Genomic DNA, 19,028 nt, shown 5'->3' on the forward strand with positions numbered 1-19,028 from the left:
CACCGCGGCGACGGAAGTGTGGCAACGCTGCAGCTCGCCAGTGTCTCGGTCTTGGCGAGTTACTCGGGGGGGCTCAGGCCGAGAGTCTACCGAGTTTGTGTCTACCGGCGCGGGTAACCCGAAAGCGAGTGTGCCGAGGATCAAAGTCGCGGCCCTCTAGCCGGCACGCGAGACCGTCTCTCGCTGCTCGAACGCCCGTAACCTTAACGTTCACGCACGTAAAGCGAGGAAGAAACGCGGGGCCGTAAATAAACCACGCATCGGGGGACAGGCGGAGAAATAGACGAGGGAGAAAAGAGAAAAACGACAGAGGGAAAGAGAGATAGAGACAGAGAGAGAGACAGAGAGAGAGAGAGAGAGAGAGGGAGAGAGAGAGAGAGAGCAAAAAGAGAAAGAGGAAAGAGAGTAACGAGAGAGGGAGGACCCGGTGCGGTACGAGGAAAAAGGTGGATAAGTTTTTTTGCCAAAAGTTGCGTCGCCGTCGTCCCGAGGGCCCGCGTGAACGCAAACGATCTCGTGGAGGGATCGCGACGTGCAGAGAAAAGAAAAAGAGTCTCGATACGGGGGAGAAGAAAGGAGAAGGATAAGGAGCACGACGACGGGAGACGGTTTTTTTCGCGCGTTTGTTCCCCGTTCATCGTTACGCCGTCGCCTTTGCCCGCCCGCCGGCCCTGTGTGTGATCACGCGAGAGGAACAACCGCGCTCTTGTACGCATCGTGTGTATACGCACGTGTATACATATGTAGATACGTATATCTATGTACGCATACACATTTACGAATATATATACATACATATATATATACATACGTCAAGTAAATAGACGGTGAGCCGCGCGCGCTCCGAAAAAACAGTGAAATGGCGCTCTCCGCACAGAACCAGTCGACGTCGTACGTGAACTTGTATTACTCGATCGTGCAGCGTGCGGCGACACGCTACTTTAAGGAATATTACAACACCGGTGAGTACCAGACCAACATATACAAAACGGAACCGCGACACCGCGTTAGTTTACTGCCGCGCGGCGTGTCCCCACCCCCCACCCCCCGGACCCGTCATCGCGTCGATGATCAGGAATCACGCTTTCGGCCACCTGTGCGCCGTCCACGTTTTCCTCGAAAACGACGACGACACCGCGAGCGCGTGCTTTGCACGCGCGCGATTTCGAATTTTCCCGCCCTCCCTCCTTCCCGCTCGCTTGCTCTCCGGTACACCTACACCCACACATGCCCCCTGTCTCTCGCTCTCCCTCCTCAGCCCGCCGCCCGCCCCCCGCACAATGTACACACGCGTGCGGCGCACACGTACATGCATATGCAACGGATAGGGTACGTGCAACCGGCACCTACCGGCTGAAGTGCTCCTCCGACACCGATTAAAACACGCCGCTGGCTAGACACGTGCCCGCTTCTAAGCTCGTGTGAGCTCCCCGCACGCTACCGTGTCGAACGGTGCCTGTCATGAAAACAGTGCTGCGGGAGAACGGCTCTGTCGCCGGTGGAAAGAATGCACCGAGGTCCCGGGAGTATCTGCTAGGAGGGTGAAGACGATAATGTAATCGAGGATAGGGAATCGGGTGGCGAGGGAACGCGTTTCGCGTAGCTTTTAGTCGCGTGCTAGAGAAGCACTCTTTGATTCGGAGGTTTTATGAAACAGCGTAAGGGCCTGCTCGACACTGCAATTCAGTTTAATAGCATCTATGTTACACCGCGTCAGGAGTCACGTGCAGACTGTCCGGTGGCGAGGATCTAGAGACTTACGTGGGGCGATGGAAGTGCATTGTGGGAGGAGAGTATAAGAAAAGAGGGAAAGAGTGATAGGGAGATTGAGAAAATGAAGACAGTAGTGTGTTAGTCATTCGGTCGAAGTAGAACTGACCAGACCCGCGGGTACAGGATATTGACTTAGGATTCCGTGCATCCTACAGTGGGATCGATGGTTTTTGAATGAAAGTTGAAATACTATGGCATACGAGCCGCCTAATGGTCAGCTCCTTGACGCATTTTTCTCGCCAGTGTCCTTGCCCCGACGCTGGAAACATGTTTACTTTAACGCCTGGATGATTTGACCCACTTCTCTATTCATCTTCCACCGCGTGCGTGGTCGGTGGAATTGGGAAGAATCGACGACCACTGGGCGTGAAGAAAGAAACGTGGGAAAATAAGCACGCGAGCCTCGCTCATGGTCGCGCGGAGTATGTGTCTCACCTCTAATTCGGGTCCGGTTAATCCCATTGACGAATGCACGGGGCCCCAGAGTGGACCGCCTTAGACGCCCCTGTCGATGACTCCTACAGCGCCAGATCTGCCGAATTTACATAGCAAAACCTTTGCAGCGAGCCGACTTCACGGACAAATCTCTGTCGCCGTGCACGCGATAATAAGACGACAAAGAGGAACGGTGCAAGGAAACCCCCGGTGATCGCGATCCTGACCAGCGGGACCACACATTTGCTGACTTCGAGGATATCGTTTTATGCCTCGCCGGAGTGTGCTCCCCTCCCGGCGACAAGAGCGCGCCAAAAACACTGATCCCCCATTATCTCTGCGAAGTTCCACGGTATTAGCCGCGCTCGCTGTGCCGTCTGACCCACTAAGTCCTCTCTAATAACCAATAACAGTGGCTCCGTCCATTAACGAGTCGAAACAACGATAACGGCAGTCGGAACGTGTCGAAACATCGTGTTTGTTGACGTCCGAAGGAGAGAGGGGGCTTCGCTGTAAATCAAGAAGGATAGAGGAGGAATCTCGGTGTATCCGCGCGATCGTCTGCTCCGGCGATTTACAAAACGCGAGAGAGGAAAAAGTGCGAGATGGGGGGATAGAGCGAGCGAGAGAGGAGACGCGGAGTGGGAGAGAGAGAGACGGAGATGGAAGGAAAGAGACGCGGAGAACGGACCCAGGGAAGAGAGAGAGAGACACAGAGACAGACAGAGAAACAGAGAGAGAAAGAGAGAGACACAGAGACAGAGAGAGAGAGAAAGACAGCGTGTGCTGATCCGCAAAATACGGTCTCGTTTACTATCGTCGGTGTTGGGTCATCTAATCGCCACTGAAATTATCGTCTGGCCAGTGCAGAGTGACGAAACGGCTCCGCTCCGTGCGGGGGACAAGATTTCCTCGAGGGTACTGGGGCCTCTCTCGTTGCCGGCACCTTGCGGACCCTGATCGCGTTAGCGCGCCTCTCGCGTTCGTCGTGCAGCCAGGCCGCGGTGTGCACGCTCCCGTGTGTGCCCGCCGATCGCGACTGGTCAAGGTGAACGGTTGCTGACGGAGGAGGACTTCTGCGATGATCGTGCCGCTCGTGACCGAGAGAACGTCCCCCCTGTGCGAGATCGTGGTGACCAGCGGCACAGCGGCAGCTTCCACGACGGCTATGATCGGTCCCCGATCCACGTAAGAGGTGCCCGTGAACGGTCCGCGCGAGTGTACCGCCGTCGAACGCCTTCGTCGCACAACCCGGCCGTGCACCGTCCCGAGGGAGCGCGAGATTACTGGCCACCGTAGGCGGCGTGATCAGTGAAACAGTTTACGCAGTGGGGCCGCTACGCGATACGCGTGTCTCGGTTGCCGATAGTGCCAGCGAGAGAATCGGATCGCGCGCGAGTGCAAGACTCCCGAAGCGAGAACGTTTACCCAGTGCCCCACTGGAGATGTCGCTAGAACGTCCGGTTGTGCTCGCGTCTCGGGGCCCTCTGTGTTGAACGTTCCGGGGCCTTTGAGACTTTCGGAGGGAAGACGGCGTGTATTACGTTCGACTAGTGACGCGAGAGCGACCGGGATCGCGGCGCGATCGCGTAGGTGCAAAGCTTTCGGGCGGTCAGGGCCGCTCGACACCGACGCGGTGCCCTTCGATCGTGGGATATGCATTTAGCTTCGCCCTGAACGATGGGACTTTAACTTCCGAGGAGCCTCGACGAGCGAACGTTTCGCAGAAATCTCCGCCGAAGAGGGAATAAAAGGCCAGCAGTGATTCGCTTGTTCCGGCTCTATGAAGCGTCGAATTGTAATCTAGTTTCAAAAACAAAAAAAAAAAAGCAACGGGAAATAAAAACAGCGAAAAAAGAAGAGGGAGCTATCGAGCGGCAAGAGTGAACGTTATCTCTGGTGTAGGTTTATCGCGATATTCCTCGTCGGCGTCGTCATCGAAACAGGATCATTCTCGCCGGTTGACATGACGAGGATATCGCCGTCGGCTGGTGATCCCGGATCGTTATTGGATGGTATAAAGTCAATCGGGCCGAATAAAACGATTGGTTTTCGTTTAACCAGGATTCCGTGCTTGGACCAGTAGAAACCAGTAGAGATGATCGGTCTGTGGAACTTTGCTTATACCAGAGGTACTTCTAGCACGCTAAGCTTTACAATCTCCGCGATTTACACCTAAAGGACAGGTTCCCCCCGAATCACGCCCGTTTAGGATACCCGCTATACTCGCCTTATCAGCGACTCTGAATGTGAAAGCCATCCGGCGAGTCGATCCAATTTGCATACAATTATTAACCGCACGGCTCCACTCGTCATCGTTCCCCAAAAACACCAAAAGGCTCCACCGCTGTCGAACAGAGATTCGCGAGGCCAACTCCCAGCAGCCTGCCACCTCCTCGCAATTAATCCCCGTATTTTTTTTTTTTTTTTTTCTAATCGAACAACTCGCTCGCAGGAGACTTACGCTTGTATATTTGAAGAATAAACGTCGACGGGTTTATCGTGTGACTTCTGACGATAAGAGGAGCGAGCGTTGCTCCGTATCAACGGCGAACGTAAGAATCGACGCGCGGGAACGACGGATGTGTGCGACGCGCGTGTGCGAGTGTCTGTGCCTCGGTGTGCGTGTCCTCTCGCGTGCAGGAAATCTGCGATCGTTCGATGCCGGACTGATTCACTGTTTCGCGGTGGAAAACGTCGCCAGGGCCCCCCCGTCGTACGCCTCTGCGGATCGCCGGGATCACGAGCACGGGAGCGCGCGGAATAAATCGTTGATTTATCTTCATACGCGCGGTGCCAAGTCGCTCTATCGTTTTCGCGATCTCGCTTAACCTCGCGCCTCTCCGATTGAAAGTTGGAGCGAGAGAGCTCCTCTTGTATTTTCGTTTCGCGTAACGATTCAGATAAGCCGCTGTTATTCGGATACGCGGGCGATTCCGGAGGATCCCTTTCTCTCGCTCTTTCTCCCGCAACGCCGCCGAGCGCCCGCGCGCGCTCGGCAAGAAGGAAAGCGGATAAAGTCGAAGGGAATAAAGTTTGCCGCTAGGACGTTGCGAGATAAAAGAGTTGCGTCGTGGAGTTCGTCGGTGCATTTAAATTTCCCTTCCCCTGTAAATATGGCGCGCAAAGTGGGGGGGGTGGTGGACTTCTTAGGGGGAATATAGTCGAGGCGAGGGTTGCGATCGCAAGGTGTTTTAAAATTCTGCCACCCTGCTTTCGTGAAAGGGACACGAGGTGTGGATTTCTATGCTACCGTTTTGCAGAAATAAATGTACAGAGAAGACCGACACTCGGGGCCCGCAATTCCTGCGAATGCCCCCGAAAGTAGCCGGGTACGCAGGAGGAATCGAAAGCTCGCGATCGATCACGCGCAGAGAGTCCCATCCATCAGAGGGATCTAGACCGACGAGAAAAGTGTTAAAAAACAAAGCGTCTACAGGTTGGAATAACAAGAGACCGGACAAAGCGTGCCGCTCCCTCCGAAAAAATGGAAGAAGAGGAGGGAAAATATAAAACGCACGCGACGTTTCGGCTCGGTCAATGCGCACTAGAGGCTCGGCAGTGTTAACAGCGGCGCGCGTCTCGTTTCTGTCTATTTTTCTGAAAACAAACATTCGATCTGACGAGCTATATAACGCCGATGGAATACCAGAGAAGGACCCACTCGTTCCTCGAGCACCCTTCGCGCCGCCATCGCGGAAAGTTATGTTTTTGTTGCGCTCGATTCGTGTTTTTTTCCCCACCCCTGGCGGGCCGTCGGGTTTTTCCTTCCGCCGCGCCGCTGTCGTCGGTCCCTTCGCGGCGCTCGATAACGAAAATGGGCCGCAGGTATCCCCCCCCCCCTCCCCTCCGCCACTCGATAAATAGCGGGCAATGTTTGCTCTTGCAAATGAATGTTTTCCGCGAGAGCCACGAGTCATTTTAACTCCTCAGCGAGCGGCTGCCTCGACCGCCACCGGGCGTTCCTCCGCGGGCGCGTTTTTCAACCCCCTCCGAGCAGGTCGACGGAGAGTAACGGAGCCCTTTGATCGCGTCCACGAATCCCGACGATGCCTCGCGAGGTGGTGACGTATCCAGCCTCAGCTTTCCCTCGAGTGGATAACGAAATTACCACGAAAACCCCCGGATCTGTCGCTGAACGTGTACCGAGCTAATCTCGCGCCGTTTCCTCGGCAAGCTTTCGCGAAAGCCGCGAACAATGGGCGCATTCTGGCGCCGCTTTATCGCTAAACTTAGCCCCGGCACGTTCGTCCCGACATTGAAAGGGACTTATGAATGATTCCTTGTAAATAATCGTGATGCTGTGTTTCTTGGCCGGGCTCGACGCGCGGGAGAGACAGTCTTGCCTGGGACTTCGCGTTGGAAAGTGGACAGAGGTCTCTGCGTTTCGTCGGGGGCTGTTGGGTGATCAGAGGCGTTCCTGGCTAATCTAATATTAGATGATCGGTACCACCTAAGAGCCCTTAAACGAGGGGTTCGCTGGTGGAACGACGTCAGGCGCCATTCGCATCGCTCGGGCGAATTCTCCCACGGGGTGCTAACGAATGCGGATAGCGGGAAAGTGAAAGAAGAAGCTACTAATTCATTCGCCGGAGTGGCTGTCTCCGTACGCAGGTGTTACGGAGCGATTAAGCCGCCTCTCGAATCCTCTCTCCGAAACGCTCGGGTAGAAGAAGGGAAAAAAAAAAGAGACGAAGGAAGGATATCTGGCGCGTTCGCAGCCGGTGAGCGTTATCGGGTAAACGGCCATTTCTATTTCTTCTCACGACGCGAAAGTTCAATATGCCCAGTCGCGTGCAGCCGCGGGTATTGTTGTCCGCGTATACGATTAAATCAGCCACGTTCCCCGGGGCGAATCTTAAGCGATAGCTCGGCCGGAGTAGGGAAGGAGTGGTGGCGAGAGGAAGGGGCAGGCACCGCGGCAAGGACGCGACGAAATAACTGATCCTCCGTCGATTTAGAATGGGAATGAGCCGCGTCGCGTCCGGTGTGCTAAGTGACCGTAAGATCGGCGATGACGGTGGCTGCGACCGATCCGGAGCCACCGTCTACCCCGCTGCCATAACTCATTTCTATCGCGTCTGCCGCGGCGAGCGTTACGCCAAGGGGAGAGGCTAATTGAATGGGCAAACCGATGCTTTCACTCGCCGACGACCAAGCGTCAATGAACTTTTTCCTAGATCTGCTTCGGCGCTAGCAACAGTTCGCGGCTCTTCCTCCTCCTGCCCCTCTTTAGCCTGTCCAAGAGGATTCCCGTTTCAAACAGAGTATAAAGAGCTCGAAACGGAGACGCGTCGCCGCTCGAGCTACCGTCACCGGTGTGTATCACATCTCGGTCGAATGTTGAGATCGCGGATCCGTAGCGGTGACGCGAACAGAACGAATCCCCCTCCGATCGCAGCGTCTCGTCGAGGGGCGAAATTTCGCCGGCGAAGTCGGGATCACGGGCTGCAATAAACTGACCTTAATCTTCTCATAAAGTTTTCATGAGCGCTAAACCGACGACGACGGCGGGCGGGCGGGATTCGTACGTGTTGCTGGAAGTTGCGAATACCGTCGGTGCCTCCCTGTCGAATGCGGGGGAGGGTGGGAGACAACGGAGCAACATCCTGGAGGAATAATTTGTCGGCGTAACCGAGAGCGAGCGGTCTGTCTAATATCGCCGGGGATCGGGTTTTCTCTCGGACCCAGATGGTTTCTTTTATTGTACGCATATCGAGGCAGCGCCTTCACTTTGAGCCCACAAAGTCGCTTTCACTCGGTCAATTAAGCGCCAGAGGACTTTCGAGCAACGACATTCTAGTTATTCGCGGATCCCGTGGAGAGCTGGACAGAGCGGCGTGGCCCTCGAGCGAATTTTATCACCCGTGACTTTTATGCTCCTACGCGTCTCGGACTCTTAATTGGATCTTCGCTGCGACGGAGGCGAGCTGCCGCGCCAATTATCGAAAAAGTAGCCCCAGATTTAACGCCGTAGCGCTGAAGGAGCTACCTTCCGATCCCGAGCCCTGCGCCATGGACCCGAAGATATTCGGAGCTGAATTGACCTTATCAATGACGACGCGGAGTAATAATTTTGCTGAATCTTCACTCACTTAGGCTGAATCTTCGCTCCTTCTGGAACAGTCGAGCTGCCTCGAAGCTTCCATTGGCAGTGAACGGTCTCTGCCGCAGGAATTGGCGTTGAGAGCTCTGTAAACAAACAGTGTTTTGTGTTATTACCCGGGGCTTGATAGTGTGACGCTGCGGTGAAAAATTACAGTAATGGCATCCTGATATCGTTGCCCATATCTTGATGAGCTAGTAATCAGATCGTAAGCATCTTTCACTCAGAATTAATGTGCATTCTTTGAAATATGAGATACGTTAGCGAGAAGTGTTTAGTATCTCCAGTGATATAATCGATTGTGATTCGCCTAGCGCGAAGAGAGAGGCACCGTCGATGCGAAATTTTATACCAGGGCTTGAAACCGTTATTATAAAGATTTCGGTTCTTGAAAGTGTTAGGAAGAACCTTTATTCGGAATAACCGTTATAAAGAACCTAAATATCAGACTATATAAGTATAAGTTACGGTTTCTATATAGCTCTATAACTTTTATTTTTTTGGTTCTATAACATTTATTTTTTAGGTTCTATATAAGTTACAAAGCGGTTATAGAACCGATTCAGTAAATGAAATATCACAACATATTACAACTATAGATTACTCTGTGTAACCAAACTGTTTAAAAATTATTATAAATAAGTAGGCAAATATATATTATGTACACATTCGTACATATGTATACAAGTGATTCTTGCATACCGCCGAGTGTACACATATGCATATGGCCCAATGGGTACATAATATATATTTGCTTACTTATTTATAATAATTTTTAAACAATTTGGTTACACAGAGTAATCTATAGTTATAATATGTTGTGATTTCATTTACTGTAAATTTCTGTACAATCGTTACAAGAATCAGTTCTATAACCGCTTTGTAACTTATATAGAACCTAAAAAATAAAAGTTATAGAACCTAAAAAATAAAAGTTATAGAACCTAAAAAATAAAAGTTATAGAACCTAAAAAATAAAAGTTATTGAACCTAAAAAATAAAAGTTATAGAACCTAAAAAATAAAAGTTATGGAACCTAAAAAATAAAAGTTATAGAGCAATATAGGAACCATAACTTATACTTATATAGTCTGATATTTAGGTTCTTCATAACGGTTATCCCGAATATAGGTTCTTCATAACTCTTTCAGTCAGAACCTTTACATAACAGTTTGAAACAGTTATTTTCGAAACCTATCCAAGCCCTGTTTTATACCGAACTAATCAAATCTCGCTCGGCCGATTCCCCCCGGAATAATAAGGCTCGCATAAGTCGAGACTAGACCAACCACCGTTTAGAACTAACCCCAAATAATCTTTGTTTACGGAACACTGCTAACTCGCCAGGAGAAGCTGCCCCGACGTCTCGCGACTTTTGTCCCTTTCCCTGCAGCTCGCCTTTTGTGCTCAAAAGTTCTTCCGTTTGAGTCAAACAGATGCCCGGTGGGAGGGGATACAGAGGAAAACAGCGAGATTAATCGCCAGTGAAAGGGGAGCAAACTGTTTACTGATATTCGGAGCACTTCGACCGGTCTTAACGTTCAGCAGATACATTATCTCGCGCAGTTGTTCAAACAAAGGTTATTCAATTCGATCCGATGCTTTAAAATTACGCGTTCGATAACACCTGTACCCCCGGGTTTCAATATCCAGCCGCGACCTTCGTTTCTCTATGCCAAAGAAATCCTCATCGCTGAGACAGACATTTCACTGACATTAACAGCTTATACTCTTTCCATTCAACGGTCAGAAGGGAACCTCTCGCATCAGCCCGAAAAATGCCCGAGCCCTGTATTTCCAGGGGAAATACGCATCTCTTGCCCAGCTTTCCCAGTCATCGAAGCGAATTCTGCTAAGGGAATTAACGGGGCGAGCGAAAAAATATTCGCGGTGATTGCAATGGGCGGGCGCGGGTCGTAACGAAGTGCAGGGTACAAGGCAGGCGGGTTCGGGGCATTCGAGAATCGACGGGATCGACCTGGCGACTTAAATCTGCAAGCTGCTACGGGAGGAAAAATCTTTAAAAATGCTGTCCGACGAAAAAAGCGCGCATGCGTAACCACGAGCCATTTCCTTCTTTCTCCCGTTCTCCCTGTTCCCTCTTCATCCCTCTTTCGTCCACCTTCTCCTCCCCAGCCCTGCCCCCCTCGTTCCTCCACCACCACCCCCCCTCTCACGTCGGTCCCCCTTCCACTCCCCCCCCCCACCTCCACCCCCGAGTACCCAGCCACCCCCCATTCGCGCCACCTTTCTTTCCTCTCCGTTTCTCTTTACGCGCTCCTCCTCGCCGCCAAAACAAATCGTAAAGACGCCTTCTGCTACGTAATCGCGCGGTCATTTCCGAAAAATCAATGATACCGTCGTGCACGAGCCACTTGGTGCGAGAGTGGCCCGATATATACTCGAGTGCCGCCAAACTTCCCTGTCGGGCGTAAAATCGAATTCGAAGATATTCCTTCCCCCCCCCCCTCCCGCCGCTCTTCGCGAAGCTTCTTCCCGCTTCGAGCCCCTTGTTAAGCTTCGGGACCCTCTGCCTTCTTCTTCGTTTCGTCTACCCACCATTCTATTTCTTCTTGGAGCTCAACGACATCGCCGAGGCGTTCTCTGTGTCAAATGAGACGGTTCTTACACTGTCACGAGGCAGTCCCGTGTCTTGGAAATCGAATTCGAAAATTCCACTGTATCCACTGCGCTCCGTTCTGGGAACGGGGTTGCAACCCTTACTCTTCAGATTCTCGCTTCTGATTCCGGGGGAGAGCCAGCGATGAAACTCTATTGCTGGTAATTGGGGGAATGGGTGCTGTTTGACTCTCCGATAAAGATTTCCCTGTGATGGGGTTCTTTTTTAGGGGCTTAGTGATCTTCGGTTTGTTTTCTTTGAGTAGAAAGTTGGGGAATTTTAGTTGTATTTGTTTGGGTACAGGTTTAAAGATTCTGAAGATAAGGCTTTTGGGGATTTTTTTTTAAAAGAAAGGCATCGAGTATTATAAATCCTTTTGTTTGCGGGCGAGAGGGTTGCGTTTTTCGTTCGATTGAAATCGAAGCTTTCTAATCGCCACGCGTGCCAAGCTCCTCTTCAAAGTCCACTTTGTCTCCCTCCCTCTGCCCCTCTCGATGGCAATTATCGCGCGGCGTTTAGCATTCAGTGAACTTGACAGGCGTAACATAATTGTTCGCCGGGAAAAGGGCATCCAGCATCGAGAGCGCGTTCAGTCGGTGTTTGCAGGTGTACCCCGTCGGAGATCGATGTAATTATATCGCGAATAATTCATAAGCCGATTGTTCTAGCGGTAGGAAAGCCCGATGAAAGTGATAAGTGACTCTCGTCCCATTGATAAACAGTTTAACGTCCGTCGTCGTTTGCACGGCGATTCCCAGCCAATAACAAGCTACGCTGCCCGTTAATCGGGAAATTATCGGCGATACTTTAGCAATTACCGCGGAAACCATTGCATACTCGCGGAAACTGTATCCGTAATCCATCTAAACCACGATGTTGACTAAAACTGATCCATAGACGTCATTCAACGAAACAAAATACGTAAGGGAAAGAAACAGGGAATGTCGCGAAGCAGCTTTATCGGGGAAATTAAGTTTTAATACTTTAGACCACCAGTTCTTGTATAATTTTCTTCTTAAATAATAATTTGTTGATTGCACCTGGCGACAGAAGCTTGAAGCTTACGCTTAACCCTCGGAAGACGAATGGTGGATATGGTCGCGTGAGACGAATGCAGGGTCAGTTGGACCCATGGCAACATTTCTATGGTACACGGGTTTCACGAACAAATTGAATATAAAATGAATAAAATAATTAAAATTTCTAAAATTATCTAAAATTAATTACCTAATAAAAAAATACATACAATTATTTATGTACATTTTATACAGAAAATAGGTATATTTTTGTATGATTTTTACAAAAAATATTACTGCAACTTAGGCATCTTGTGCTATATTTTGCCATTGCCAACACAAATATAGGTAACATCGTGATAGACTTTGTCAGAGTTGGGTCAAAATAACCCTGCATTCGTTGTACGAGGGTTAAGCAAAGAGTGGGGACATTCCGTACTTTCTTCCAGTGCAGAGTGGACATTTCCTGTTTTTAACCAGTGCCTATACCACATATTTAACGCTATCTCACAAGGCTATTTGAACTGCACAACTCTTTGTGACTCTACAGTTCTATAGTCTCAGTTTCCACCAACGAAATATGCTATAAATCGCGAAATCACGAAAAATGGTCATTCCTCGTTTTCCCCCAAGGGCGGATTCAGAGGGGGGCGATAGGGGCGATCGCCACCCCCCAAGAGTAATAAAATAGAAAAATATTATGACACTGTGTACTATTCTGTATAAATAATTAATGCGAATGTAATTGTTTAGGTCATAGCATCAGATAGAGATATTAAAATATGAATTACAAGGAAATTTTAAATCTTGTAAAACAAGATTAAAAAATGTACTTATGTACTTTCACATATTTCGCTCCCTCCAAGAAAGGCTTCTGAATCCGCCACTGTTTTCCCCCCTTACGTTCAAGTATCCTATTCCTGTCGAACAGATTCACTTCCTGCAGCAGCATCGTAGCATGCCTCCCAGAATCCTGAGACATCTTCCTGAAAGATGTCCCCTTGGATTTGTATAAACCTGTTACACAAGTGTCCTCCAGAGTGTCCCTGGACAAGTTGAAGCATTAACGCAGAACCAATGAAAAGGTCCATAGACGATCGCCTCGAAACAGCAGAGTCACCCAGCAGGGCAGAAAATTTTGTCCCCCTTTCACCTGGGTCGAGGCGTTCTCCCAGTAGAAATCTGAGCGCTGCAGGGACTCCTACGAAAGCTTATCGAACGAACGGAGGAGCGACCACGGAACAACGCACCTTGCGTGGACTGCCTTTAGTTTCTGCTAGAAAATGGCTGCTTTAAGACAACAAGGGGGGGAGCCGTTGTAGGGTAGAATTTCCGAAATCACGTTTCTGTGAAGTGGTGCTGTGGAAACGCGTTTAGTGCACTCCACGGTTCTCCTGGAAGCAGGATAGGGGGGAACGAGGTAAGAAGGAGGGGGATAGACACAAGGAAAAACTTTATTGTCGCTCGCCGACTCGGTGGAGCGGCGATAAATCAGCAACGGGTGTATCGTGCGTGAACGTAAACTTCTTCGAAGCCGTCTGATAGCTCCCCTTATCGCGCGGCCGATGTTTTCCGCGGGTGGTTCACGCAGGCAGTGAACACTCGCGGGAAATTGCGGTAAACACCCGTGGGTTGCGATGGTTTCCTACGACCCGAGGAAGGGATCTTCGCAATCAGCCTGATTGCAATCGAAATTGTCGGAGGTCTGCAGGTGGTAGCGGGTGGAAAGAAGACAGTGATACCGAAGACTGATGCTCGGACGTGACGTAGATTGCGTACAGAAGCCTCCGACAGTTGCGAGCGCGCGAAAGTAGACCGCGGCGAGCTCGAGGATGTTCTTTAACAGAGATCGACCAGCCTCCTCGAGCGCGTAACGCGGCGAACTCGACGGATCGTTGTCGAAGGGAGGAAGACGTATCTCGGCGCTGCTTTTGTCGTAAATTTTATGCAATTCGTCGCGTGCTCGCCGGGCTCGCCTCGTTTGACTGTCCAATTCATCTCGTTAACCGCGCTCTCGTACGTCTATTCGCCGAAAGATTGCGGCCGACTGCGGCAAGCCCCGACCTTCGCCGTTACCGCGAAAAATAATATCGACGGCGAGCGATCCGAAAATTGATGGCGCCGCGCCTCCCCGCCCCCGTCCGATCGTTTCGTTAGCAGGTAATTCGAAATTTATAAGGTGCAAAATCCAGGCGAGCCGCCCCGGTGATAATTCAACGCGGCCAGCTGACAGACCGCGGGACTCTGCCAAATTCTCTGTCGAATCGGGCGCGCTGTGATTCGATTTAAAAAATGGCTGTAAAAATTCATCAGAGGGGCGCGGTGGGGGGGGGGGACAAGGCCGACTCGTAATACGTTCGAATTGTGCCCTGCCGCTCGCGGCGCAATTTGCAAAATCAATGAAACACGAGGAATTATTAATGGCGCCGGCGAATCTGCCGCTCGTTCCCGCCCGAAATCTCGTTAAAGAGTCATCCAGTTTGCACTGGTCCTGGAGAACCAGGTAATAACAATCGCGTTGGGAAAAAACGATTGAAATAATGGGCCCCGGCGTGGACAAATAATCGTTTTGTTACGTGTCGCGTGAATCGCGATCAGCGGCTTCTGAAAATTTAATTAATCGAGGAGGAGACGGGCTCCATGGGTCGGGGATCGACCGGGCGGATCTCGCTCGTTTCGCCGCGACGAGCAGCCCGCCGCGCGCGAGGATCGTCGCGCGCGAAACCTACGCTCGACTATTATACCGGGGAGCGTATAGAAAGCAGCGATAAACGCTCGGAGCAAACAAGAATACGGCCCCGGACGAAATCTGCGAGCGCCGTTCCGCCGCGCCTCGATTTTTATCCGCGCGGGCAGTAAAGATCAGCGAGAAAGCGAGGGTTAATAAAAGCGAAGTCGCTGAGACTTATCGGAATACGTAAACGCGTCGTCGATCCGGCAGAAGAACGCCGAGGAAAACAGTCGGTTCTTTACGACCGGGCCGTCGGCACGGACTTCCAATAACGCAGCCTAATGGCGTGTTACCGGCTTTTCCAGGACAATAAAATCGCCGGCCGCGTTGTTTCGTCTACGCCTGTCTCTGCCTGGGGTCCCCTCCGGTTAGATGAGAGCGTTTCTTTTTTTCGCCTGGAACTCTAACGACCGATTCAATTACTTTGCGCTCCCTCTTCCAGGAACCCGTCGAGCGGATTCCCCGAGAGCGCGCAGCGTCGTCGGGCCGAAAAGAATAAGTGGAACGCAATTTCGCCCGTGAATAACGACGCGGCGGACTTTCACTCGCCGCGGCGATCCTTGGGCCGGACCGTGGGCCCCCAGATGAGGTATCGATACCTCTCGTTTGCGCGAATAACTCGTGTCGTTGCGAGCTACATTCCGCGAGTCACTAGAACGCGTATACCCAGATGCTCCCGGGAAGGGGTTGACGAGCTGCTATTAAATGCGGGGCAGCTTTGTCTTTCGCTTCAAATATTTGGAGACTTCTTGTGGAGAACACAGTGACAAAATTAAAGAAGGAAATTTTTATTGGAAAATCCTTTATGCGTCGATGGTAATACTATAGTAAGAATTTGATTTTTGGTACTTAGTGTTATCTAGAGAGACTATTTATTTGGAGGGTAAGGGAACGAACGAGGAATGTCCCTTTTTGACTATAGAACTGTCGTATCACAAAGGGTTATTATTATTATTATTATTATTAAATGTGTTTATTGCAAAACAAACATAGCAGATTACAATGACAAGAACGTGAACATAGACAACGGCAAAGGCGAAGTTCAGTCAGTGACTGTTTTTCAACTTAACCTAAGACCATAACTTAACCTAGGATTAAATTAGTAGAAGGGAATGAATATGATATAATATAATATAAGAAAAGAAGACACGACATACTGACCAGACCGCAAGAAGCATTATGACGGATGAAGCAACAGAAAAGATTTGCAACATCTGAAAGAGGAGAGAGTCGGAAGTGCGCGGATTTCGGAAGGAAGCGAATTATAATAATGAGGGGCGACATAGGAGAAGGAAGCGTTATAAACATCAAATGCCCCCGTAGGATAACGTTTGAAGATTTAGTACACTGATTAAAAACAGGAAATGTCCACTCCGCGCTGGAACAAAACACTTAATTTTCTGGATAAAGCTGTTTTGTGACGCTCCCTGTTTTCCCATTATTCTTCATTTGTGCTACACCTTCACAATCTTTTACGTGGACGTTGCAAGTGACAGTCTCTTAGCACAGTGGTGAGCAACCTTTTGTCCGAAGTGGGCCACAAGTGGAAACCTACTGCACTACGCGGGCCGCAATATTAAATACATAAATATAACTAATCTAAGAATTTTAATTTATGCGCTGAATTTGTTATTCCTGACATTGATTTAAAATGAAACGTTTTTTTTTTAAATTTGATGTACTGTTTATTAGTAATATATACACAGTAATATATGCCTATATATTATAATATAAATAGGTATATGTATATGTATATTTTTCTAATTAAATGAACTTAAATAACCATTGATATTTACTTAATGGGATACTTGGTTCTGTTTCTCATTAACGAGCTTGACAATATTGGGTGCGATATTCGAAACTGCTACTATAATACAATTATTTAATTGTTCGTCAGCAAGTCGATTACGCCGATCACTTTTTAAAATTTCAATTTTCGAGAATAGTTGATCACACGCATACGTACTGCCAAATAAGCTCATTATTTGCCTGGAGTGGGTAGCTGGCAGTGGAAATTTATTAGCCGGAAAGTAACGCTTATAAAACTCAATAAGACTAGCCTTCTGAAATTTATTCCTTAATTCTGTGTCGTTTTGTAAAACGACTATCTCCATTTGAAATTCTTCAGGAATTCTTTTAGCTTTAGCATTTATATTAAAGGGTGATGAACAAATATCAAAACTTGTTTGATTTTCGCCGAAGTTTTTGAATCGCAAACTGAAATCTTTTTGTAATCTCTGTATCTCCTCCGCATATTTCTTCGTTTCAGATGGATTTTCTTTTTTCAGTACGTATGCGTGTGAGCAACTATTCTCGAGAATGAAAACTAAAAAATGATCGTCGTAATCGACTCGACGACGAACTATTAAACAATTGTATTAGAAACCACTTAAAAGTGCGTTAAATAAAGTACCAAATAAACAGTTTTCAAATTTTTGTATCATAATTAAGTTAACAGAAATGAGAAAAAAAAATACATAAACGTAAAAAATATAAAATTATACAACATTATAAAGGGATAATTTTATCCCATTTTTGGCGCAAAATTCATTCCGATATTTTTTAAAGTTCAAAAGCTTTATGCCAATGTCAGGCGGGCCGCAGGTCAGCGTCTGGCGGGCCAAACGTGGCCCGCGGGCCGCGGGTTGCTCGTCACTGCCTCGGCAAGTTAATCCAACACTGATATGTGTTGCGATACTGTCTTAATCAGAGAGAGAAATATAACCTCGTCCTACGAAACGACGGGCGAATTTCACACCCCATAAGTTCCACACCCCCGTTTCGACTCGGCGGCGCAAGAAGGGCGCTCTGTTTTCTCCACGCGACCCGAGCCAAGCCTCCCTTTCGTTTTCACCGTCGTTCTCGCCGAATCTCGCGGAACGCCGGATCAAAGCCTGCGTTTCTCCGCATCGCAAGTATTTACGGCGCTGGCGACCGTGGTTGATGTATTTATTTATACGGTCACGATTCCAGAACGAAGCCATCTAATTTATCAGCGAAACAGCACGAGGAGGGCATCGAGCCATATTTTTATCGCGGACGTTTAATTTCGTAGAAATTCCTTCGCTGGCAGAACCGGTTGCACGCCAAAACGTCATTCACAGACGGAAAGTGTGCGAACGTAGGGCGGGGAGTTAAAGGGAAAGGAGAGGCACACGGGATTCCCCGTCCCCGCCATCGAGCGGGCTTGCAGGTCTCTTTTCGATCGTCCCTTGCAAAAAACCCGCGATTCCGTACAACAGGTACTGTTCCGCGGAGCGTGTCCGCAGGAGATTCGGACCGTCGCGAGTCAGCCGACAGGAATGTGTCGTAACGAGTGACCTCTGGGAGAGCGTCGTGCAGAAAATATATATCAAAACAATGCTGAAGGAAACGTTATTGGGCCATCCGGGCAAGGGGGAATCCTGTTCCACGACCGCACGCCGCGTCCACCTACGTGAAAAATATCGCTTCCTCTTCCCTCGTCGGTGTCGCAATTAAATTTACGAGACGGACGCTTATTTTTACACCGTGTCGACGCCGCGGTATTTTTTTCTCGCGGCACCATCCGCGACGCCTCTGTGAACCGTTCCGCGTTCTCGCTTATCGCCGGCTCCGCGGCGATTCCTTTCAGCCCCGGTATCAACGGGGCAGAAGCGTCCCGGCTGCTATTAAATTGTTCGAGAGGGACATTCGGTGCGGCGTAGCTTGGGAAACGGGGGCCTCGCAGTATTCTATTGTCGATGAGCGACTGATGAGGCATTTAAGACAGAAGTTCGAATGATTTGGTTAATCGCCTTTCATCGGTAGGATCAGAGAAATGTTTGCTAACGTCGAGGGTTGAAAGTACCGTGCGCGTCTACGCGGTCGAGAGCTCGACCGGATTGATTAAAAATGCGGGTTCGATAGATTTGTACTTGCCGTTGGACGGGAGCAATTATTTCAACGCGGTCGTTGGACGTATCGGCGGGCAGGCATGCGCCGGAGAGAAAGCACGCGATAGATCTCTGCTCTCGGAATACTGAACCTCGGATACCGGATATTGTAAACCGACCTTCACCGCGAAATCTGTATATCAACCTTCGCCGCGGCCGGCAAGAGGCGGCGGCGGCGCGAGCTGGCTCGCTCGCTTTAAAACTGCGCGGCCGCCGCTCGCTGCCAATGTCATTTAAATGCTAAGACTATCGGCTAGCCTGCGCGACGACAAGCCGCCCGGCGGCGGGCTTGTTACTCGTTATCAGAAAATTGGGAAAAATGCAACCTGTTTCCGTTAGGCGACCGTGCACGCATGAACGATCGCGGCCCGTTGCTCCCGGCCGGACGGAGCAAAAAGGGTATTGAAAAATACCTTGTTTTATGAGAGGCAGA

The 19,028-nt window shown here is 49.7% G+C and overlaps 1 protein-coding gene across 6 annotated transcripts in view; it reads left to right on the forward strand.

Moving 5' to 3' along the window:
* Positions 1–336: 336 nt before the first annotated feature.
* Positions 337–19,028, forward strand: part of LOC143377776 (uncharacterized) — a 35,183-nt gene continuing 16,491 nt past the window's right edge. For 5 of the 6 annotated variants that reach the window (XM_076829465.1, XM_076829471.1, XM_076829466.1 and 2 more), the window contains exon 1: positions 337–962. In XM_076829465.1, coding sequence (XP_076685580.1) covers positions 860–962 — 103 coding nt within the window. In that variant the 5' untranslated portion in view covers positions 337–859. Of the gene's footprint in view, positions 963–3,808; positions 4,341–19,028 lie in introns of those variants that run through there. The other variant, XM_076829470.1, reaches the window with a different exon arrangement.

This window comes from Andrena cerasifolii, chromosome 16 (assembly GCF_050908995.1).
Source record: "Andrena cerasifolii isolate SP2316 chromosome 16, iyAndCera1_principal, whole genome shotgun sequence".
Taxonomy (NCBI): domain Eukaryota; kingdom Metazoa; phylum Arthropoda; class Insecta; order Hymenoptera; family Andrenidae; genus Andrena; species Andrena cerasifolii.